The sequence below is a fragment of the Danio rerio genome, chromosome 2 (assembly GCF_052040795.2).
Source record: "Danio rerio strain M-AB ecotype USA chromosome 2, GRCz13ab, whole genome shotgun sequence".
Classification (NCBI taxonomy): domain Eukaryota; kingdom Metazoa; phylum Chordata; class Actinopteri; order Cypriniformes; family Danionidae; genus Danio; species Danio rerio.
The window spans coordinates 48,463,026-48,488,165 of record NC_141022.1 but is presented as its reverse complement, the minus strand read 5'-3'; the positions used below and the strand labels follow the sequence as shown (position 1 = coordinate 48,488,165).

At 35.9% G+C, this 25,140-nt stretch overlaps 3 protein-coding genes across 9 annotated transcripts in view; 1 reads left to right on the top strand and 2 right to left on the bottom strand.

Annotated features, from left to right (window-relative positions):
- Positions 1–12,781, top strand: part of vwa5b2 (von Willebrand factor A domain containing 5B2) — a 50,258-nt gene extending 37,477 nt beyond the window's left edge. For 2 of the 4 annotated variants that reach the window (XM_087241293.1, XM_087241292.1), the window contains exons 15-22: positions 3,265–3,496; positions 5,709–6,029; positions 6,985–7,119; positions 7,231–7,332; positions 7,518–7,568; positions 9,525–9,600; positions 9,686–9,803; positions 9,889–12,781. In XM_087241293.1, coding sequence (XP_087097419.1) covers positions 3,265–3,496; positions 5,709–6,029; positions 6,985–7,119; positions 7,231–7,332; positions 7,518–7,568; positions 9,525–9,600; positions 9,686–9,803; positions 9,889–10,464 — 1,611 coding nt within the window. In that variant the 3' untranslated portion in view covers positions 10,465–12,781. The remainder of the gene's footprint in view (positions 1–3,264; positions 3,497–5,708; positions 6,030–6,984; positions 7,120–7,230; positions 7,333–7,517; positions 7,569–9,524; positions 9,601–9,685; positions 9,804–9,888) is intronic. The other 2 variants (XM_087241295.1, XM_087241294.1) reach the window with 1 other exon arrangement.
- klhl24a (kelch-like family member 24a) overlaps positions 1–25,140 on the bottom strand; it is an 802,375-nt gene that overhangs the window by 374,999 nt on the left and 402,236 nt on the right. The window lies entirely within an intron of this gene.
- On the bottom strand, positions 13,074–24,902 carry alg3 (ALG3 alpha-1,3- mannosyltransferase). 4 transcript variants are annotated; one of them, XM_087239452.1, is made up of 9 exons: positions 24,687–24,885; positions 23,937–24,036; positions 19,858–20,005; positions 19,047–19,207; positions 17,262–17,382; positions 16,947–17,152; positions 16,711–16,786; positions 16,304–16,449; positions 13,074–14,792 (listed from the first exon to the last, which is right to left on the bottom strand). In XM_087239452.1, exons 1-9 carry the CDS (start codon positions 24,862–24,864, stop codon positions 14,624–14,626), a joined length of 1,305 nt encoding a protein of 434 aa, XP_087095578.1. In that variant the 5' UTR covers positions 24,865–24,885; the 3' UTR covers positions 13,074–14,623.

Below are 25,140 nucleotides of genomic sequence, written 5' to 3'. Positions count from 1 at the left end.
TATTTTAAATTCAATACGAAATTTAACAGGCAGCCAGTGTAAGGAGGATAAAATTGGGGTTATATGATCATATTTTCTGGACCTGGTCAGAACTCTGGCTGCTGCATTTTGTACTAATTGAAGTTTGTTAATAGAGGATGCTGGGCAGCCAGCAAATAGAGCATTACAGTAATCCAGTCTCGAAGTCATAAAAGCATGGACTAGCTTTTCTGCATCTGAGATGGATAGCATATTTCGTAATTTAGCGATATTTCTCAGATGAAAGAAGGCAGTTTTTGTGACATGGGATATATGGTTTTTAAAAGTTAGATTGCTGTCTAATATGACACCCAGATCTTTTATAGTAGAGCTAAAGCTAACTTTGTATCCCTCTAATTGTAAATTGAGTTGCGAGATCTGCTGTGTGCAAGATTTAGGCCCAATAAGTAATAATTCTGTTTTGTCTGAGTTTAAGAGAAGAAAATTGTTGGTCATCCAGTCTTTGATATCTTTGATACACTCAGTTAGTTTAGAAAGTTCAGACGTCTCGTCAGGTTTAGTGGAAGTATATAATTGAGTATCATCTGCATAGCAGTGAAAGCTGATCCCATGTCTTCTAATAATGTCTCCCATAGGTAGCATATAAATTGTAAACAGTAAAGGGCCTAAAACTGATCCTTGAGGCACCCCATACTTTACTGGGCAGATTTGTGAAGGCTGTCCATTAAGATTTACAAACTGGTAGCGGTCAGTTAAGTATGACTTAAACCATTGTAGAGCCTGTCCCTGGACACCTGTAGACTTTAAACGATTTATGAGGATATTGTGGTCAATGGTATCAAATGCCGCACTAAGATCGAGTAAAACTAATAGCGAGACGCACCCTCGGTCAGCAGCTAAGAGTAAATCGTTGGTTATTTTCACTAAGGCGGTTTCTGTACTGTGGTGAGCCCTGAAACCTGACTGAAACACTTCAAAAATATTGTTCGTCTGCAGATAAGAGCATAATTGAGTGGAAACAACTTTTTCTAGTATTTTAGACATAAATGGAAGATTTGAAATAGGCCTATAGTTAGCTAAGTTGTTGGTGTCTAGTTGCGGTTTCTTAATAATAGGCTTAATAACAGCTAGCTTGTAAGAGTTTGGAACATGGCCTATAGATAAAGAAGAGTTGATAATGTTAAGAAGAGGTTCTCCTATAGCAGGTAACAGCTCTTTCAGTAATTTTGTTGGAATTGAGTCCAGCATACACGTAGCATAATAGTTTAATAACTCATTTCTAATAACTGATTTATTTTATCTTTGCCTGATGAGAGTAAATAATATTTGACTAGATATTTTTAAGACACTTCTATAAAGCTTAAAGTGATATTTAAAAGCTTAACTAGGTAAATTAGGTTAACTAGGCAGGTTAGGGTAATTAGGCAAGTTATTGTATAATGATGGTTTGTTCTGTGGACTATCGAAAAAATATATGGCTTAAAGGGGCTAACAATTTTGACCTTAAAATGGCTTTTAAAAATATAAAAACTGCTTTTATTTTAGCCGAAATAAAACAAATAAGACTTTCTCCAGAAGAAAAAAATATTATCAGACATAGTGTGAAAATTTCCTTGCTCGGTTAAACATCATTGCTCTGAAATATTCAAAAAAGAAAAAATAAATAAATAAATCAAAGGGGGGCTAATAATTATATTTATATTTATATTCAATATATATTGTAATAAAGTGTAATTTTAAATAAATCTGGACAGTAATTCGAATCCCATGGAGCCTCAAAGCCACAATAATGTAACGCAAGTCACGTGACATTACCCACCTAATGGTAACATTTGAAACTTAGTTGCGACATCCATACTGAGTAACGCTGTGAGTCGAAAAGAGCAAGAGAGGCAGAAAAAGCATGCAGCGGCGTCATTACCGCAAAATATTGAACACATATTCAAAAAGACTGCCAAACAGGGTAAGGATAAAGTTACTTACTTCCTAACAGATGAAAATCTGCCCCTGTTTTTGAGGCTGTTTAGTCACTTCATTCTTTTTATTCTGATCGGATATAAATCCGATCGCTCAAACCACTTCAGAAGGTGATCTGGGATGCATTCCAGATGAAACGCACAGGTCTAATAATTTTTAGGCAGAATTAATAGAAACAAAATAAATGATGACCTGGAGAAAGTCTGACCCGCGCTTGAAACACCTGTAGGTGCAGTTTTTAATGCCAAAATTCTATTAAAAACATGTTTACTATAAGCATAAAATGTGTTCTAACTTTTCAGGCCTGTAGCCAGGGGGGGTTTGGAAGACCCACCCCTTACTGACAAAGGTCCAGAATTGATCCCATATATGAGCTCATTTGTCTTATTTTCACTGCTTTGCCATCATAAATAATGAAAATAATCCATCGAAAAAGACCCTCTGTCGGCTGTTGCTTCGGTGGGACTATAATCTGATGTAAGAGAAGTCTTCTTTCACTAACATATGGTTTTTAAATAGAGAAAACATTTATAGGGAAATTTTATTTTAAATATTGGACCTTATTCCTGAAATAAATGAGCAATAAAAAGTCTAAGACAGCAGAAGCGGACCATATTCAATTCATTTGAATATATTTTGGCTATTGTTGATTTCCAGGAATTTTCAAATGCACTTTTTTTTTTTTAAACAAAGAGGCTAGAAAAATTCTGAAGAGCTCATTATTATTGTTTTATTATTATTATTATTATTGTGTTTTAATTATTATTTTTTATTGAAATGGCCAAATTGTGTCTGAGGACAGTTGAATATGCTGTCAAGTTAGTTTTTTGTCTAATAAATGACATTAAGCTACAGTTTTTTTACTTTAAAACTTTAACAGATTCCTATTTTTCCTAATAATATATGATGTAATAAATTACTATTTAAAAAATGTGTCGTTTAATTTTTGTCTTTTTTTAGGAAATATTTTTAGTACATCAAAAAGTGTGGTTATGATGACATCTGACTAGCTAATCCAGCAAAAAAAAAGTCACTAAAATGCAGTATTTAAATCTCATAGTTAAATAGAAACTGAGGTGTATAATTGCAAAAAGGTCCACTTTTGAGAAAAAAAGAACCACCCCTTTCACCAGGCTGGCTACGGGCCTGACCTTTAAGTTATGTACAAACTAATATAGACTAGAGCACCTATTATTATTTAAATCAACACACATGGACAACAAATTATAAATGCTTCTATTTTTATTTTTTTGCAAACTGATATTTTTATATGTAAAACTCACTGGTACTCTGTGCATGTTTCTGTAGGCGGGGAAGCTTTTGGATGAGTCTCGCCGGAGGCAGAAGGCTTTGGCTCGCTCTGCTCTTGCGGGCCGGAGTTTCTCTTCTCCACAGGGAGATCTGGACATGCACCGCCTGAGGAGGGCACTAGAGAGGGTCTCATTTGAGCAGGCTGTCGGGGGCCGCCTGGAGGAGAGTGACACAGAAACACACAGCGCTTCACGAGGAGGACTTTCCGGACCCAGTCTCACAGACTCCAGTGAGGGAAACACTCACTTCACTACACTACACTACAGCGTACATAATGGAGCATGGAGTACACAAATAATGTAAATACAGTAAATGTACAGTCTCACTTTATTTTGATGGTCGCTTTAACACATTTTGTGAATTGTAAGTTACTCAGTATTAGTAGACTGTAAGGTTAGGGTTAATTTAAGTTGACATGCACTTTCAAAGTTTTTATAGTCAGTAGAATGTCTGTTGGTGGATCAGTATCAGCAGGTATTTAAAAAGCAGATAGTCTGTTGATACACTAATGAGAAATAGTTGGCTCATAGTTGCTTATAGTCAGCAAAATGTGCAAAAGAGACCATCGAAATAAAGTGATAACACCAGGACAGACACCCTTTCTAAATATAAAATATTTATTCCATTTCTAAGTAAAAAGTGATTTTAATGTTCTTAAGTATCAAAAGAAAACATTTATTTAATGGATGTTTATTATGTTTTTACACATTATTGCCTTTCTATTGCTTAAATAGTTATGGTAATAGTAATAGTAAATAGTGACTAGATCATCTAAATCAGTGAGCCATTAACTCTCTCTCAATAGAAGATTTTTCATCAGCCAATCAGACTCCATGGTCCAACTTACAAATTAATTGTTTAGTGTGATTATGAACTGATTTAATAGGTTAAATGCCAAGTTTCAGCTCGTTCATGATGAATTTAAACACTGCTATTGTTACTTTGAGTAACAATTTCTCTAGTTTATGTACTCATCTACTTTATTCAGTGTTAAATGCTAACAATGTGAGTTTGAACGCCATTTTACATCACATTTATTGCCAGCAGCAGATAGTTCACCTCAGATCTTGAAAATAAAATAAACCATTTGAAATAGAACTGTGACTCACTATTAGTGACTCAGCATGTACATTTAATAATGCTAAAGAGGTTTAATATGTATTAATTAGAATATAAACCGTACCATTTCGAGAGTGAGTGCATATTCTGTGCTTCTGAATGGCTGTATTCAAATTTCTGTCGTCTCGTCTGTTGCAAACAGCCAAATTGCTTATCACTGCCAATCTCTTCATGTTGTGTGTTGTTAGGACACAGGGCTACAATGTAACCTGCTCACCTAATGTTTACGTTCATAATATTTAGATTATTTGCTAGTTAATAGCCAACTTATGTGGAACTCTAAAACTGCGTCTCAGTTTGGAGTCTGCTACTGTCCATCGGAGGTTGCAATTCGGTCACGGACGCATGCTTTGAGAATCTTCATGCCTGAATGAATGAAATATGTGATTTTCCAACAAGGCAACCCAGGGTGCTGAAATATAATTGGGTTAGCTTAGATGGCATTAAGCAGGTTAAAAAACAAACAAAAAAAAAAAACAAGACAGCCGTTCAGGCACGGAAAACATATTTTCAAAGCAGAATATCTGACTTCAGCATTTTTTTTTCAGATAAATAAGCATGTTCACTTAGCATGTTTTATCCTTTTTATAAGAATATTATTATTTTTATCCTTTAGAAGAGTCAAAAACATACATGCAGCACCTTTAATATAACATTCATCTCTTCCACATTTGTGTTTTGGGTAAAAAAAAAACTTAAGAGAAAGTTTCCTAAAATAAAAACTCTCAAAACAAAATATACAGTTCACTACTGTATATAATTGTTTACGTAACTGACCCATTTTGCAACATTATTCATCTTGTTTTAAGCTTAGTCCCTTTATTAATCTTGGGTCGCCACAGCGAAATGAACCGTAAACTTATCCAGCATATGTTTTACGCAGCGGATTCTGTCCCTGCTGCAACCCATTACTTGAAAACATTTATACACACTCATTCACACACATACACTATGGACAATTTAGCTTACCCAATTCACATGTAACACGTCTTTGGACTTGTGGGGGAAACCGGAGCACCTGGAGGAAACTCACGCCAACACGGGGAGAACATCCAAACTCCACACAGAAACGCCAACTGACCCAGCAGAGGCTGGAACCAGCAACCTTCTTGCTGTGAGGCGAACGTGCTACCCACTGCGCCACCGTGCTGTCATTGCAAAATTTGATTGAACATTATTGAATTAAATTGAATCAACATTTTATTAAGTGACTTGAGCTGAATCTTCTGCTTCTAATCTTTTGATTAAGCTAAATGAACTAGTTTTTTATGATTGTTATTGAATGGAGCTGAATAAGGAATTTTTATCCTCTTTCCATCCAGATGGCCTCCTGTTTCCTGCTTCCCCACTAGACTGGGACACATTCACCGATCCTGAAGGCCTTTTTTTGGCTGCTCCTCCAGGCGAGGCCCAGGCTTCAGGGGCTCAGTGTCGCTCAGTCATCCATGGCATGCTCGGAGGAAGGTCTGTATCCTGGGAAGTCAGTGTGGATCTGTCTGTTTTATGGGACACCGAGAGCTCAGCAATCCTGCCAACCAGCACTGGGTCCTGGGATGAGATTATTCACCAGCTGACCGCACGATCTGTCATCAGAGACTTCGAAAACATGGCGGAGAAAGAAACAGACACTGAAGTTGAGAGAGGTTTGAGAGCAAAATACAAAATGTTTGAATTTTCAGTTAAGTTAGATGGTACCTGATTAACCAACTAACCTGACCACTGGCCTAGCCTATTTAGTCTCAATGTTTTAACATGTAGCTAAAATCTTTATAAAACGATTTAGCAAAATACTAAAATGTTTTATCTACGAGAACACATTTAACAATGCTAGCATGTTTTTCAACAATTTAGCACTGCTAGCATGATATAGCTAACAGTGCTATTTTAATATTTTTACATGCTAACATCTTTCTAAAAAGTTTTTGCTAATGTTTCTAGCATGACTAAATCAGTTTGTCTGCATCACATTATAATTAAATTGGCTGTTTCACTGAAACACTAAGTTTTTTTGTCCTGTTGTCTGAATTTTAAATAAAGTTAGAGAGTACCAGATTTGTCCTGACCACTAGCCTAGCCTATTTAGTGTTAATGTTTTAACATGTAGCTTAAATCTTTATAACATGATTTAGCAAAATACTAGAATGGTTTATCACTTAACAATGCTAGTATGTTTTTGAAGTAGCTAACAATTTAACAGTGCCTGTTGTTTGAATTTAAAATAAAGTTAGTACCAGATTTGTAGACCAATTAACCTGACCACTAGCCTAGCCTAAAAATGTAAGTTTTTAAAAGTTAAATTATATTTAAAATGCAGATTTTAGTTTTTTTTTAAATCTTATGTAGCTGAAATTTTAAAAATACTTGAATGTTTTAACTACGAGAACACATTTAACACAGTTAAACAACGATAGCATGTTTTCAAGTAGCTAACAATTTAAGAGTGCTAACATAGCTGGCACACTGCTAATGCTTTAACATTTTTATATCCTAACATCTTTCTATAATTATTTACCCAATATGTTTCTTACATAACTGAAACGAAACCTCAGTGACCCTCCATTTTTGTTTGGGTGTTGTCTGATATGGATGTATCCACAGGTTCGTTCAAGCGATACAGAATGAAAGCAATCCAGACCAGTAAAAGCTGTGGAATTGTCTGCATGTACACTAGCTTCACCTCCACAGACACCAATCCGAGAAATCAAACTCAAAGCAGAGACACACGTCAAACAGGTACAGTTATAGTGATTATACATAATCTCATAGAAAGGTTTTGACGAAAAAACATATGCTGAATGAACTGGTACACGGCATTAACACTTCAATCTAATTTTTCATTGTTAGCAGTGCGGTTTGCAACCAGACGACAGAAATTGTGTTCAGTGGGACTTGGACGTCCCTCCAGCAGAGGCAGTGAAGAGGCTGAAGATACACACACCTCTACAGGTAAAAGTTAGATTATTATTGTTGTTAATAGTTAATGCATATCCACATAGCACATAAATAATTAACCAGCATGCATTGAATAGTTTAAGGCTTATCCAGAACTGGAGAGATCCACAGATGAGCTTATAAAACAGTCTGTTCAGTCAGTGCGAACCTTAAATTTTATTCTCTTTTCTTGGATACAGACAGAGACGACACACCTGCATCCCCTTGTAGCATGACATCTTGGGACAGCAGTAAGTATTGGAGAAAGACAAAAAGTATGTTGGTGCAAGTGTTTAATAAGTCTCGTGATGGATACTTTTGAGTTGTTTGTTTTAAAACTGAAGTTGTTCAATATTAAACCATTCTCTGGTTTTCACCTCTTTCTTCCCTGAGGGAGAGTAACAGTGCATTCACACAGGGCTTCAGCGTCAATGCTTGACCGAGACGTGTCTGAAGTTGGGGCTGACGCGATCGTCATAGCCAATAAAATTTGTCAGCATAAAGCATTCTGATTGGCTGACATGTCCGTCGGCGCTTGAAAAGTTGAGAAAGTCCAAACTTGTGCAGCGAGCAACGCCACTGAATCCACAATGTAATTCGGCAACGCCTGATGTCACCCATTCGAAGTGAATGGGAAGCGTTGACGCTGACGCCCCGTGTGTATGGGCCGTAAGTTTGAACTACAGTTATAATAGCACTGCACCTCATAAATGCTCACATTACCATATACATTTTGGTAAATGGCAAACACTTAATGCAGAAGTATAAATTGGGCTTTATACTGATGAGTCACAGGTAAAACTAATATCAAAGAATTAGCAAAGAATTAGCTTTAGTTTTAATGAATGTACTGGATGCATGACAATCGACAAAATTGTTAAAGTTGAAGTGTCAAAAAACATTGAATTGTTGTGGTAAGATGACTGGGTTCTGGATTCTGAAATGGCAAATCTTATAGGATTGGATGACAAGGGCCATTCAGGCATCAGGGTGACAAAGACCATCCTTTCTGGTTTAAGCAAACAGAAAGCCTACATGGTTGTCCTGTTGGGAGACTGTCTGGAAAAACAATTGTGGGTCATACAATAGTGGTCTTTTCTAGCAATATATATTTCTATAATTGACTCTGGTAGACATCATGGTTTGAATTTAAGGTGTAGTCCTGCCCTTAAAATTCCATTGATCTCTGTCCAACTGACCATCTCTGGGATGTGCTGGACCAACAAATCCATTTTATGGTATTGCCACTTTGCAGCCTATAGGACTTGAAGGATCTGCTGTTAATGTCTTGGCTCCATGGCAGCACATGGGAAACCAACAGCATAGTAGTCAGTTGTTCATAATATTTTGGCTCATCTGTGTTTAAGCCTTAATATCTCTAACCCAGTTTCACTAAACAGTGAGAACATTGAAAGCATCTTTAGGATTATAGACCGCTGGTGAAGCTAATATCATAAATAATGTCTGGGTTAGGTTATTTTACAGGAAGCAAAGAATTAGCTTTTAATGAATGTACTGGATGCATGACAATCGACAAAATTGTTAAAGTTGAAGTGTCAAAAAACATTGAATTGTTGTGGTAAGGTGACTGGGTCATACATCTCTGAAATGGCAAATCTTATGGATTGGATGACAATGGTTATTCACGCATTAGGGTGACAAAGACCATGCCGTCTGGTTTGAGCAAACAGAAAGCCTACATTGATGTCCTGTTGGGAGAACTGGGAAAACAATTGTGTGCCAAAGGAGAGTGGTCTCTTCTAGCAGGATAATAGACTCTGGTACTCATCATGGTTTGAAGAACATGATGAAGAATTCAAGGTGTAGTCCTGCCCTCAAATTCCCAGAGATCTCGGTATAAATGTCCATCTCTGGGATGTGCTGGACCAACAAATCCATTTCATGGTGGTTCCATTTTGCTACCTATAGGATTTGAGGAATCTGCTGGTAATTTATTGGTGCTTGATACCACAGGGCAACTTTAGGGTACTTCTAGAGTCCACGGCTTGGCAGCACATGGAGAACCAACAGCATAGTAGCCAGTTGTTTATAATAACTGGCTTATCAGTGTATTAGCCTGCATATTGCTTACTCTATTTCACCAAACAGTGAGTAATTTGAAAGCATCTTTAGGATTGTTTATACCTTAAAAATGACCCATTATGTCTGGTGAATTTTATGAGTATTAATGAAAGTGTCTCTTTTAGGCACGGGAGGAAGTATCAGCCCATCAGCAGTGTCTTCACGATCTCAGCGGTCTATGGAGAGCTTTTTTGGTTCCAAGTGAGTGCTAACTTACAGTACTTAAGTGTTAAACTAATGACTTACAAGTTCTCATATACTACCACACTGAATTTCTGTTCTTCAGGTTCAATCTGGGAAGACTAAAGGGCAATAATGGAAAACAAGCTCCCCTTAAACATCACTGTCTCTCTGCAGAGACTGAGAGACACTTAGACACCGACATGCCGGACTACTTGCCATTGGTTGGTCGAATTTTGAATTTGCATACTGATTTACACATAAATATCACAAGATAAAGTCAGTGCCACTCACTTTGTTTCCTGACAGGTGCGTCTGCAGCTTGCATCAGGTGCATTTCTGCTGTCCGAATCATATTCCGAGTGCATCCAGATTCCACTGGACCGCCTGAAACGAGCCTCCCCATACCTGAGCCACCGCAGCAGTCTGAGCCCACCTTTTCGTTGTACTTCACCACCTGCCTCCACTTCCGTGAGGCACATGCATAACTCATGGTCTGACCCCTTGGAAGAAGAGTCTCCGAAATTGATGGGTGGAGCTCCGCAGGCTGACAGTGGGCGGGGCTCTGAGACTGACATGTTTGAAGGTGCTCCACTAGATCCCACAGAAGCTCATAGGTATGAACAGGCCCAGATGGACATAGAGAGCTCAAGCTGGGCCACGGCGGTGGCTCTGGCTTGGCTTGAGCACCGCTGTGCGGGATTTTTTGTGGAGTGGGAACTAGTGGCAGCCAAGGCAGATTTCTGGCTGAAGAGTCAATCTCTACCTGAGGGTGTCGACTTGGCAGGTTTGAGGGCAGCAGCCAGGCAGCTCTTCCTGCTTTTGCGTCACTGGGATGAAAATATCAAACTCAATGTGCTCTGCTACAACCCCAATAACATGTGAGGAACTGCTAGTAAAGCCTAAAAGATGAAGTTCATACATAAGTCTTTGATTACACTCAAGGAAATGCATCCAGTTTGACTCTGTTTAACTTCTTTATAGTGAACACTGAACAGAATTCAAGACAAGTAGGTCCAATCCTGCTCCTGTAGGGTCAACATCGTAAAGCAGAGATGTCTCAGTTCTTGAGTCTAAAATTAAGGTCGCTAAACTTAGCAGGTCAGCTGCAGGTTTGGACAACACAGAAATAAGGGTGTCTCAATCAGCTTCCTTGTTCAGTAGTCAGAGCACTCTCAAACGCAAAATTTTACCAGTTCACTGAAATATTTGTGCCCTAAAAAGTCCCACAAGGCACTTTGAAAATGAAGGCGCATTGATGTTCACTATGCTTTCTTAACAAAAGTTCTGAAGCATGAATCAGGTGAATGAAATCATCGACATAATAAACTCAAGAAGTTTTTCTAAGGGCATCCTCACACTATGTACAGTTGCCTTAAACCGGGCCGAAGCCTGTTTGTCCCCCTCCCATCTCCCCCAACGGCCCGCACTCACATTGCATTCAAGGCTGAGCAAGCTTACATCATCTATGATGCGCTGTTCAGTAAGAAGCGCGCTCACTCAGCACAGTGATTTCTTTAGTTATATCGTTTTAGTCGTTTGGGATGCAGTCAAATATTTCGCTGATCAGCCACTTTTGATGCTCATAAACAATCATAAAAACCTCGTGCTGCAGGAATTAGGAGGTCTGCTAAAGGTGCAGCTGTCGTGCAGTGAGAGGTTTGCGTTCACTGAACAGTAAAAATGAATAATATACCCAGATGAAATGGTCCCTTAAAAGTCACGTCTCGTCTTCAGTTTCAGGCTCAGGTGCGATTTGCACTCACACTACAAGCCTACCACGCTCTGGCACACCTCTTTCAACCGGCCAGGGCCAGCTAAGTTAACCATGACTGAGATTGAGAAGTGTGAGTGCTCTGAATCAGGCTATCCGGGAAACAGGCCTGGACATCGTTCGGATAGCAAAGCGTGGGTGCGCCCTAAAAAGCACCTGTTAATTATTCATATTTAACATAAACTAATGTAGCCAGAAGGGTTAAGAAAAACCCAAGAAGGGTATTTGAAACAACCAAATTAACTCAATAAAACTTTTTTAAACATCATAATAAACTATGAAAAACAACTGTTCCGTTGTTGTTTATAAATTCCAGTTTTGATATACAATGATGACGTCCTCATGTAACACCCAGTGTCTCAATGTGTAGTGAACTAAGCTCATCATTTTCATTACCAGTGCCTGAATTTTTTTTACTACGAAGCCGATTGAGACGCAGCCTATAATTTCCTTCAAAACAGATTGGACATAACACTGGATTGTATGCTGGGGGTTTCAGTTTCTTTTTCTCACACCACAATACTGTACAAGCTTTGCCTTAATCTATGGCTTCAGTCTAATTATGCAGTAGACTCGAGTTCATTATTATTCACTGCAGGTCTGAAAGCACTTTATCTTAGCAATAGAAAAATGGCTAGTATTGGATGTTTCATGAAATCAATCACCAATATACAGTACGCCAAAATGACACTTCCTTGCCTTAATATACACTGCTGTTCAAATGTTTATTGTCAGAAAGATTTTTAACATGATTTTTCAGCAGAGCTACATCAGAAAAAAAAATTTAACCTGAGCAAAAAAAAAATAGCTTGAATTAGTTCAGTGGTTAGAACTGTCGCCTCACAGCAAGAAGGTCGCTAATTGAAGTCCCGGCTGGGCCAGTGTGTGGAGTTTGCATGTTCTCATGGGTTACCTCCAGGTGTTCCGGTTTACCTCACAGTCCAAAGACATGCGGTACAGGTGAACTGAATAAACTTAATTAGCCATAGTGTACGAGTGTGTGACTGTGAGCATGTATGGGTGTTTCCCAGTACTGGGTTACAGCTAGAAGGGCACCTGTGTGTAAAAAATATGCTAGAATACTTCCATATGCTGGAATAAATATAAGTATAAAATCTTAAAATTAAAACTAGTTGCGTTAAAGAGTAAAAGTGCTTCTTAAACATTATTTTACTTTGTTTTTTTATTTATTAAATCCAGCCTTTGTGAGCATAAAAATTCTAAATATTTACAAATCTTTCCTACCCAGATGTTTAAACAGCATTGTGTCCAAAAACTGCTTGATTTTGATTTAACTATTACACAAGTTTAGACTAAAAAAGTTTAGACTAATCTGGACTTCATTTCATCTTTTTCATGCTACTTTGACTGTGTCTGTAATGCAGTTTTGGAGCTTTTAACCATTAAAACTTTTTTTGGAAAACTGCATTTTAAGTTTGCAAAATTATACGTGTGTCTGTGACAATGACAACTTAATTTTTTTTGCCACCTTTAGATATTCTAAATTTAGACATTCAGCTTGTTTTTTTTATATATATATATATATATATATATATATATATATATATATATATATATATATATATATATATATATATATATATATATATATATATATATTGCTTAATAGCAAGCATTTTCAGGTACTACAAACTACCACGGGCTAATTTTTTTCATGTGCAAAATCAAAAGATCATGTGGTTGATTAAAGATACATGAATGTAATGAAATTGACTTTATTTTCGGTCATTTACAAATCTATACAATAAACTGCTCTCAATGATTCCAAATGATGCTTCTCCAGGATTTATCAATAACACTAACATGCCCTACACTTTCAACCTGGTTTCTTTAATCTCTCGTACCTCTAAGCCTCTCAAAAAAAAAAAAAAACACATAGACTGCAGTTGCATTATGATTAAAGATTAAGCAAATGCATTTCGTACAAAAAAGGAAAGAAAAAAAAGAAACAAACACTTTTACTGTAATCTCCCCTTCCCTACTGCATGTCAATGGTTGCCTTAAACTAAAAACTAAGGGGAAAGCAGATCCATGATTTATGCTGTTCCTTTGTGCTCTATACAGCATATGTAACTACACTGTAAAAAAATTTAATAAACAGTTTTCCTGTTTGTTTGTTTGTCTTTTGTTTCTCTGGACAGAGAAGTCAGATGTATTCAAGTGTATTTTACGTATGTAGTTTTTTTCCTAATTACTGATGACATTTCTTTTAAATTACAGAAGCATAAAATGACAACAGATTAAAATAACAGAATTTCATATTCATTTCTACATAATACCAATGTTTGAACTACACAAATAAATAAATTTAATATATATATATATATATATTTGGCAGAATAATCATGATTTGTTTTTAATTTGCAAAGTTTTTTTGGTCATTTTCTGCTTCTATATAAAAACCTCACAATTACAGTCACTGGTCTATGTACTGTAGAGAGTCATTCTATAAAGATCAGGCTATCACTTTATTTTGATGGCCACTTTAACGCATTTTCTTGAATGCAAGTAACATTGCATCTACATGCCAACTAATTCTCATTAGATCATAAGTAGACTGTTCAATTGGGGTTAGGGTTAGTGTAAGTTGACATGCATTTGCAAAGTTTTTTACAGTCAGTCTGTTGAAAGGGCAGTATCAGCAGATATTAAGCAAGCAGACAGTCTACTAATAATCAAATGAGAATTCGTTGGCATGTAGTGCAACTTTTAGTCAACAAAATGTACAATAGGGAGCATCAAAACAAAGTCTTACCAAGATCAGTGATTGCACAATATTTTTTTTTATGTGGAAGAGATGTTATTAGACATTAAGAAAAAAAACAAAATTTTATCATTCCCAATCAATAGTAGTAGAAGCACATCTTCATAAACAGAATTTTCTAGTACTCTTTCCATAGCTGTCCATAAAAGATAAAAGACTAAGTTTACCTTCATGTCCTTTGCCTCGACATGCTGCACAAAAATAAGTGTGTCGTTAAAATGACCTGCCAATCAAAACTGACACTCAAATTTCCCACCAACTTTGTCATCCCAGCCCAAGCCTCACATTAGTCCTTAATCATCCTGAGAAGCACTGTAAACTCTCTGTTCCCCAATATATTAACTTCACACTCCCTTCATATCCAAACCATTTCAACATCCATTTGATGGCACGGGTCCCTGAACATCCTTGTATTTCACTGTGGTGTAGGAGCTGTAGAGCAGTGATTGTCCCACACAGCGAGGCTCCCAGTCAGACCAGGGGTTTCACTGACTCTTAGCCTTATTTTCTGACCTATGAGATGGAGAAGCTGGATTGGGGTTGAGCCATAAACAGAGGAGGATGATGAGGTGGCAGACGTGCAGAGACAGAGAGCTGTAGTTGGTGGATGGATACGTGTTCCAGGACAGCTCTATCAGACCCAGAATCAACACTCTACAAGAGAAAATATGAAAACTCACACTTTTGCTGATCAACAGAGTTTACTTTATGTTAGTCATATTTTAACATCCTTCAGAAATATTTCAGAACAAGAAAACAAAACTAGCAAAAATAAAGTTTACAGATTGATTTTTAGAGTTTCATTTAATCTTTAGTAACTATTCTGTTAAATATATATAGTTATGATTTTAGCATTTGTTGTGCATGCATGTTTAGCATATCATCAACATCACTATTTTCGAGAAATCATTTTCCAGGAGATTTTTGAAGGTAATTCATGGCTAGTTTAACCGCAAATATAATTGCTACTGCCACAGTCTTATTACCAAATTATTAGAGGGTATATGCAGTAATCCTAAAGGTAATTTCAATACCTTTTTAAGACTTTTTAAAGACCTTTAATTTTACTTTAAGACCTCATCGCCACGTTCTAAACAGTATCAAACCTTTAACCTAATAAACAGTTGTTAAAAAGCAGTTGTAGTTAAATAAATCAATGGAGCACAACAGAACTCAGATAAGCTTTAAAGAAACAAAGCTTAAAATAATAATTGTTTTTAATTAAAAAAATAATTGTTTTCAGTGAACACTTTGGACAACGCTCGAACAAAATTTAAGGCCTCGTAAAACGGGACCCTGCGGACACCCTGTATTTCAAAATGTATTTATTTGATATTAATTTAAATAAATTTAATTCAGGATTAAGTATTTAACTAACTGACTAGCTCAGCTGTGATCATATTTAGGGTTATAAATAGCAAGTTGTTTCAAAGTGAAATATTAAAACTTAAAACCTAAAAAATCCAGCACAGGAAGGATTATTTGCAGAACATTTGGCCATTTCTATTCACTTTCAGGGGTCTCATTTATAAACATGGTGAACCAGCCTGATCTCACACAGAAACTTAACTATTTTACATTTTGCCAGTTTAGTGGCTAATTTAGTCCTATGTAAATGTACAATTTTAAAAAGATACCCAACCCCACCCCTAAATCCAACCGTGATTGAGGAATAAACAAATTGTACAAAATTATTAGTATAAGATCGTATGATTTCATATGAATTAGGCACTAAATCTAAAATGTATGAACTGCTGTGAGATCGTGTTGGGTGAACACACAAAATGGGGGTGGGAATGCATTTATGTCACTTCCCACACAAAGATTGATATCTATAAAAAAAAAAACCCCTGAAGAATCCACGCAGATGTAAGTAAACTCTAAATAAACATATACCTTAAATGTGGACTTAGTTTAACCACTTTAAATCATCATATGAGCCATAATCATTAACTAATAAATTACAATTTACTCTGGCTTTCAGCATTATTAAGGTTTCTATGCAACATTTTAAAAATAAGACCACAGATCACATTCATGACTGGAAAACAACCCTGTAAATTTCCACTTTTTCCAGATAAAGTGTGGGAACTTTAATCATCTATATATCTGCATTAGACTGACTGTCCACTACAGTGTTATCGAAATATTGAGATATGTTTTACCTGAGTAGGTGTGCCAGCTTCTTCACTCCTCCACTCCACAGCAGGTAGGGCAGCGTATGAAAATACCAGACATAAAACTGATAATGCAGAGATCTGCTGAAGCACATGCCAATGAAGTTAGATGTAAACAGAATAAGAACCATCTGTACAATCTGGGTTAAGGAACCGTTTATAGTCATATAAGCTAAAAATAAAATCAGAAGAATTGAATATTTATACATGCCTGAAATATACAGTAGTCAACATTTGAAGTGGAAACAAAGTGTTTTCCCAAAAACTATTTAACACCCATTGTTTTCTCAGGACAATTTTGGAAAATTGTTTGATCCACTTCAAATGTTGACTGCTGGATGTATGTATAAAAGACTTTAAACCAATTTGATTTTAACTACCACAGAAAGGATATGATCGGCATTAACTTTATGTGCAGTCTCCTTTCTCTCAGATGGATCTTTTAGTATAGTCCAAATACTGCTCCCAGACCTGTAAAAACACATTAAAAAATGACAAAGATCAGTAAAATATAAACATCATATTTTCAGAACTATAATTTAACAAAAAGCTCTACACCCCACCCCCAATTTAAAAAAATAGCTCAACTCTAAGCATAGCACAAAATTGAGGTTTAGTTTGATAGTAGTACCTTTTCCATCTCTTCAGAGCGAACAGAAGCAGTGTAGTAATGTGAGCCAAAAGCAAAGCCAAGTGAAAGTATCGATTCAAGAACACATCCTCAGGAAGAAAGCGCCAGTTCACAGTCCACTTAAACAGAAACTGCCTGCCCAGGTCAAAGGCCCGGCTTACATACCCAACAGGGTTCACTAAAAGGAACGGCAGTCCCAAAACCAGCTGTTCAAAAGGAGAAAAATAAATGCTAGATAAAAAAAAAAAAGAAAAGAAAAAAAAAGCCAAATGACAGTTCAATCTCTTCATAATAGAGTGAATATGTGGGTCTTACCTGAATGACAGCACAGAGAGCGAGTCTGGGTAAAGTTTTCCACAGACCAAACTCACACAGCAGGAGGAACAGGAGACCAGGAGCGAAAAGCAGAACATTCATCTTCACAGACACAGCTAAACTGTCCACAGCACAGAGAAACGCTTATTTTAAATACACAAACTTGATTGTAGCAATAATACATGTGAATCTCAACCACAAAATTAGTCATAAGGGTTTTAGAATGGAACAATATTTTGCCAAGAGACAACACTTTGGAAATCTGGAATCCAAGTATTGGCTGAAAGAATGAACGAATAAATTAATGAATATCTATGAAAGATGAGATCAATCTCTACGAATGCACATTACAAATAAAAAAATTAAATATTTTGATATGTTCACAGCAGGAAATTTACATGGAACACAAACTTTATAATACTCTAAGCATTTTTAATAAGCATAAATTTTGCACCAAAAACCAGGTCTCACTTCACATACATTCAATTGTATATATCGTTATATTAATCATATTTTAGTGCAATTATCTTGTGGTTACTGTTTTTATTAATCCTACATTTCTTATTGTTGCTGGTTTCTGAGAGCTACCAAGCTCATTTTAGTTCTACTACAGTGACAATAAAGCCTTTTTACTTCACTTTAAAAAGAACAAACAAACATTTTGACCCACACTGTTGGCAAAAATATACCTATGCAATGCAAGGCTGGTGTTGTGGTCCAAGGTCATTCTTTGAGTTTTCTTCAGCACAAGCCTGGTTTATACTTCTGCGTCAAGTGCGGCGTAACCCACGGCGCATGCTACACCCGTAGTTGGTCTGCATTAACACTTCCGAAACGCTAGTTGGCAGTGAGGTGTAAATGTTCCTCTATGCCGAGTTTCTTCGCTGCTGTTTGCTTTTCCTGAACACTTCCTGGATGTACAAGTGGCTCAAACTCGCCCATTTTGAGGCAGGAACCGGCGAACATGCAAGAACTTTAACTATGAGGTAAACACAAAACAAAACTTTCTATCCGGAGCTCCTTCACGGCACTCCACACTTGTAAACAATCGCTCCATTGGGCTAGTGCCGCTCGCGCGGCTCTCGGTCCCGCCCAGACTTGTCAGCGCTACCAAGCCGACCAATCACAGAGCTTGTGCTACGCGTTGCTGTGACGTGTAGATAGATTTTTTGAGAGGTGCACGTCAGTGACGCCAATGGCCAAGGCGAAGGGCTATGCGTCAACGCCGTAGCATACGCCGGCTTTGACGCAGAAGTATAAATCAGCCTTAAGTCTCCATTTCAGAGGTCTCACAGTGAAATGAACCCCCAACTATTCCAGCATACGTTTTACACAGCAGATGCCCTTCCAGTCGCAACCCAGTACTGGGAAACATACAAATTCACACTCATACACTACGGACAATTTAGTTTATTCAATTCATTTGTAGCGCATGTCTTTGGGCTGTAGGAAAACTGAAGCACAAGGAGAACATGCAAAGTTCACAGAGAAATGCCAACTGTGAGGCGACAGTGCTAAACACTGAGCCACCATGCCACCCAATGCAAGGTCAAATAACAAAAAGATAATAAAAATATTACACACAATTTTAATTTGTAATATAGGAGACAAAAAATAGGAATTATGTTCTGTAGTTTTAAAGTGAGGCTTCAAGTCATTGTAATCTGAAGTCTTTGTGATTAACATGAAAGGCAGTGAAACACAAACGAATTCTCATATTCGGCAACATGGTGTACATTATACACCCATTAATCTTTACTAAATAAAGATGTTATTCGTGCTTGCCTGTAAAGAGCACATCCTAGAGTCCAGCGGCCGTCCAGAAAGAGATTGATGGCCCCAAAACACAGCATCATGGCCACCGGATCATTGAAGAGGCGCAAGATGAAGATGGAGTGAATGCGATATGAAGCACAGCAGATGAAGAAAAACACATATGGAGGAACCTTCAGGAAAAAACACACGAGCACTATGTTAATATCATACATTTGAAAACATGAAGGCAACCTGATAAATATACAAGACCATAAAATGTATTTATCAATTAAAGCAGCTATTTATTTATAAATTAAAGTTGTTGATTTCTGCAAATAGAGGTTATAGAATTAATGCTGTTCACAAAATTATTGCAGAATAAATGCAATAAACTTTTATTTAAATATAATTAAGAATAGACTAAATGCACACTGACTGTGCTACATAGATTATGCAGTACCTGCTTATGATCAAACAGAATTATTGCCATATATTTTCGTTTTAGAGTCCAGTTCATTTTAAAAAGCAACTTTTAACAAAGCGGACTTTACAAATTCAGAGTCAAATATAAATTTTTTTTATTCTTTTGTAATAAATTAAATGTCATAAATAATGTAAAAATAGTTTAATCAATTTTAAACAACTAAAGACACAATTTCAGAACAAATATATTAATTTCTTTTAAAACAGGAGTTAAAATGATTGCAAACTTTTCAATGCTAGTGCGCGTACTTTAAATTCTCTGAAAATGTTCATGCTATTCTGGGATAAAAACAATTATGACTTAAAAAAAAAAAAAAAGATGTAAAATGCATGCATTTGTGTAATTTTGGGTTCTTGCCTTTTTGGTGCGATGGTAAATGCGCATCACGAGCAGGAGATTGATGAGGTAGAACACAGCAAACACATACTGACCCAAACGAATGTTATGCCCATGATCAGTGAGATAATACAGTCCTGTGAAGATATATACAAAACCAGCTGGATACCTAAAACACACACACACACACACACACACACACACACACACACACACACACACACACACACACACACACACACACACACACACACACACACACACACACACACACAAACACACACAAACACACACAAACACACACAAACACACACACAGTTTTCATTCTTCCAAATAATATTAAGTCATTCTTATAAAGTAATTCTCCAAAAAACATTCAGGCATTATTAGGCCTACACAGAATCTGTGCGCACAGCAAAAACTCATATTTTAGCTAATCCTAGAGTCTATTTATTTACTATTTATTTGTTTACTTGTGCAAACTCATATTTATTCTTTTTTTTATTTCAGTAATATTGACTAAAATGAAAACGTTCACATGATTTATTTACAATACAGTTTGTAAAGTAATACTTTCTGTCTTTTAGCAGATGATATATGAGACTTGCTTTGTTTACTAAATAAGTGGATCTAATTGGATTTGCATTGTAAACATTACATAAAGGTCAAAAGGTATTCGTTTTAAATTTCATATATTAAGCTTTTAGTTACAATATTTCAAAATCATTCTGCACAGATCCTCACATTTTTTACAAAATTCTGTGCAGAAATAGCAAAAAATCTCCAAAGATTCAGTCTGGCCCAAGGTATTATGTGGACGTTAAAAAGATGTGCATTTTTCAGAGACTTTTGATTTACAAACTGCTGTGTGGAAATGATATAACAAAATGCTAAAACTCTTTGTGGTACAAACCAATGTGATTTAGACCAGTGGTTCTCAAACTTTTTTCACCAAGTACCACCTTAGAAAAAATTCGTCTCTCCAAGTACCACCTTACGACGCTATTTTTTAACCAGTATTAAAAAATAGCGTCGTAAGCCTAATTAAGCAGCTACAGGTGTGCACAGTTTTAAAACGATGCAGATTACTTCCCATTAGTAAGAATATGTATTATTGTCAGTCACTTTAAACATTTGAAATAGTCTGAACATTAACTGTGCTTGCAGATAAAAAAAAAAAAGTTTTAATTAAAATGTGCTCTTAAAAGTTCATAAAAAAATGGCGTTGTTCTTAAAAAGTAAAAAGAAAACTGCTGTACTTAAATCTAAAGTATTCATAGTAGCCTATTCATCAAAAGCTGGAAATGCTGCTTGGACCTTATAAATATAGGCTATATGTCATATTCATACACTTTCAGACAAATCTTGAAATAAATGTTAAATGTACATATGACAGGGTTCATACAGGCACAGCCTAATGAAAATTAATTCCAGCACCTATTTTTTTCAAGACTGACATGCTATGTATTGAAGACCTGAAATGTATTCTCAGCAACCCATAAAACATTGCATAGGAATAGATACATATAAAAACCATTAATAATAATATTTATTAATCATATATTAATAGTATAATAAACCTGCACTAAGTGCTTGTGAAATCTTTTTTGTACTCAAGTAAAAATACTATTACACTGCTAAAATAACTTTTTTTTTTAGTAAATAATACTAATATTAGGTAAAAGTACAAATTACTCTTTTAAAAAGTACTAGTTGGTTACTTTTGAAAAAAAATCTGATTTTCATTTTGAAATCATTTTTTTTAAGTGTAAACCTGATTTAATGGTTTGATTGCTTACATCCCAAAGCTACATGTATAATTTGCATTAACAAAGGAATTATAGTAAATTTTTCCTTTCATGACAATTAATCTTTTTCAATAGCACTGGTAAAACTACCAAATAATCTTAAAGGCTATAGAGACACTTTTTGCCCATTTTTAAAAATATATATTTTTAAGCTTTGAAAGGTTAAATTAAAGTATATGGTAAAAAGATTTAAATTTAGCCTTTTATTTACATATTTTACACTATTTTCTTTACAATATGGCAAATTTGTTTCTTAAATAGCTGTACATCACATGTAGATTTTATTTTACACTTGATCTTAATCTAAAATAGAAACGTAAAAAAATACAAGTACACTGTCAGTAAAAAATAAAACAAATGACTTCATTTTACATGAGGTATTTGAAATATGACGACACTACATTTATCAAAGCAGTGCTTTAAGAGCCTTATTGTAAATTGTGATAAATAAACAATAAGTAGACTACTAACAATGGATTTGGCCTGTAATGCTTTAACACAGATCAGAATACAGCTAAATGTGTAAATCACACAAATACCTCATCCAGAAACATTTCCAGCATAATCCTTTTGTCGTAAAGAAATAAAAAAATGTTCCACCTTTGCTAAAAGTAAGTTTCACTTCACAACACAGCCAAATAAGAAGACCATTAGCATTGTCATCGATCATGCATCAATCTATTTCTAAATATTTGATAACTTTGAATACTTTTGACTAAATTTAGTTAAGGAGCAAAGATAAATAATGTCTACTTTAATAGTGGAGAGATCGCGATTGTATTCTATCTGAGCACACAGGCGATCATGAGAGCACTTGCTGTTCATTTGAAAAAAGCCTATTTAAGAGCTCGCATATCTGTTTTAGCGATTTGCGTACATTAATTCGCTCTCTTGTTAAAATAAAGCACTCGCCGCATTTGCAGAAATGAGTAATTGCGCAATACCTCCATTCCCGCGCCGCCATTCAGACTGTATAGAGGAGTGACAGGTCAGAGGCGAGTCGACTGGCTGTCGGAGAGCGAAACGTGTATGAAGATCATCAAATAGGCAGGAAAATATGTCCGCGGTTTAATTACTCTGCTAGACATCTCTATAGTGAAAACATCCGAGAAGCATTATTCCAACAAAACATTTGTTTTTAAGTTGTTTTTTCTGTCTCTGCAACACAGAAAGCCTTTGTCCCGCCCTTACGTTTCACGCAACTAGACAAGGTCGACTGTGATTGGCCACTTTTCATGTCAGTCAAATCACGCTTCAGAATCAATTCTTAAACTTCGGAAACTGATTTTCAGCAGCTTATGACACAATGGACTAAAATAAACACTCCAAGCACAGCGTTGTGATCGTACGCTTCACAAAACAGCCAATGCTGATCACATCAATGTTATATTACGCATTAAAGGATTAAAAGTGTTAATTGTTTCTTTCATTATTCAGCGATTCCTCCGCGTACCACTAGGAGGAAGCCCGCGTACCACTAGTGGTACGCGTACCACAGTTTGAGAACCACTGATTTAGACAATTTATTTAAATTATATGGTAAAATAATACAAACTTTGCAGTAATATGTAGCACAAAAGGCTGCTTTGTACATCTGATAATAACTGAATGGCATGGATGACACCAAATGTCCCAAAGTGATTTCATAAACATAGAAAGCATACTGAAGAAAAGTTTCAAATAACTTTTGTCAATTTAAAATGTAGAAATATGGGTTAATCATTAGAGATCAGCACATTTCATACAATGGTAGTTAAAAGTAATTTACATAAACAAAAAGCATTATAAAACAATCACTCAATAAGTATAAGAAATAAAAACAACATAGAATTGAAATTATTAAAAACAGATGTATTAAAACTGTATTCAAACGGAATGTTTTTAATGAAATACCCACAGCTTTAACTATAAAACACAAATGAATCAGTTATCATATTTTTGCTGCATTTTAAACTGTTATAAATGTTTGGGTTTTTACAAATGGGTGAAACCCAGGTGTTTAGAGAATAGTGGTTGCTAAGTATAAAATAAAATGTAGAATTAATTAGTATTATTTGGTTAGTATACTGTGATTTTATTGTCTTATAAGGTCACGCCATGATTCTTGTTCTTAATATAAGACTTTTGTTTGATACTACACTGAACGACATTTTAACAATTGTCTTATCCTAGTTTACAAATAATAATTAAATGAAGAGGACAGATTCTAATGATGCACAGAAAAACAAAATAATGTTTTGTTTATTATTGTTTTTGTTTATGAACCACATGCACATTTTCATTTACACTTACACCAGGGGTCCCGTGTCGCCCTTCAGTTGTGTGTAATCATATGTGCCATTAATAACTCCCTCCACTTCATCCATGTACGCCTTCCAGTCGATTTCTGTATCTACAAATACAACATTAACATAATTAATTAGAAACAGACGAGCACTTACACATGCATAGTATATTTGGCGTGCAGTGATGCTTTTATGTTGTCATTTAAGTCTCTACGGTGCGCGTGACAGACAGTGACATGAGCAAATTGTGCACGTGCTCCATTGCAGAAGTGTGGTTTAAGAGGACTAAATAATACACAACATTGAGGTTGGTTTTATATTCGCACACTCCATTCAGCGACAAGATCCCTATATTGTTTAACCCTGTACTTTGAATACTCGGTCTGAAATCGCAAGTTAGATTGACTTCAAAACAACATTAGCGCTATTTAGTTGACCGTGTACAACTTTGTTAGCATTGATTGCTAATTAGATTTCCCTATTTATATTTTGCAAAGAACACTTATTTGAGAGTATTACTAAGGAGAAAGTCGAAATCTGAAAATATAAACCAACTCAACCTCAATATACTCAACAACAAATCAGTAACAATTAATTTATAAAATGTACGTACTGTAACTACATACACATGCATTGGTAGTTTCACATTAAGACGGTAACTATATCAATGCCCTGCTTTCCTTAGTCAGCAGTTCCATTAATGCTTAATTATAATAATTAATTTACTTATTAAAGACTGATGTCTAACTGCACTTACATGAAACTTTCTGGATCACCCATATGTTGATCGCAATTTCCAAGAACCAAAGGACGGCAGTGACCAGCAGCGTGTACTCGGGTTTAAACAACACCATATGCTTGTCCTGCCATATGGAGGACAGTGTTTTTTGAAATCTTGACGGTGCCGTAGAGGATTTCTTCTTTCCTCCTGCCATGTTGGCCGCCTTCGAGAAGTCAGCGACAAACGGGAACTCGCTGAATTTGGAAACACTGAGTTACAAATTAAAAGTCCCTTTTTCTTCGTTTTGTGACGGTTTGCATTTATGACTTTTCAGGTTCATACCGCCATCTATCGGAGTATGCAGGATGGACCATGTTTAATCAGGAGTGCCCAAACTTTTTCGTATGAAGGGCCAAAAACCAAATATCATTGGGGGCCAAAGATAAATATACAAAAACTATTTTGCATTAAAAAAGCCATTTCATAATTT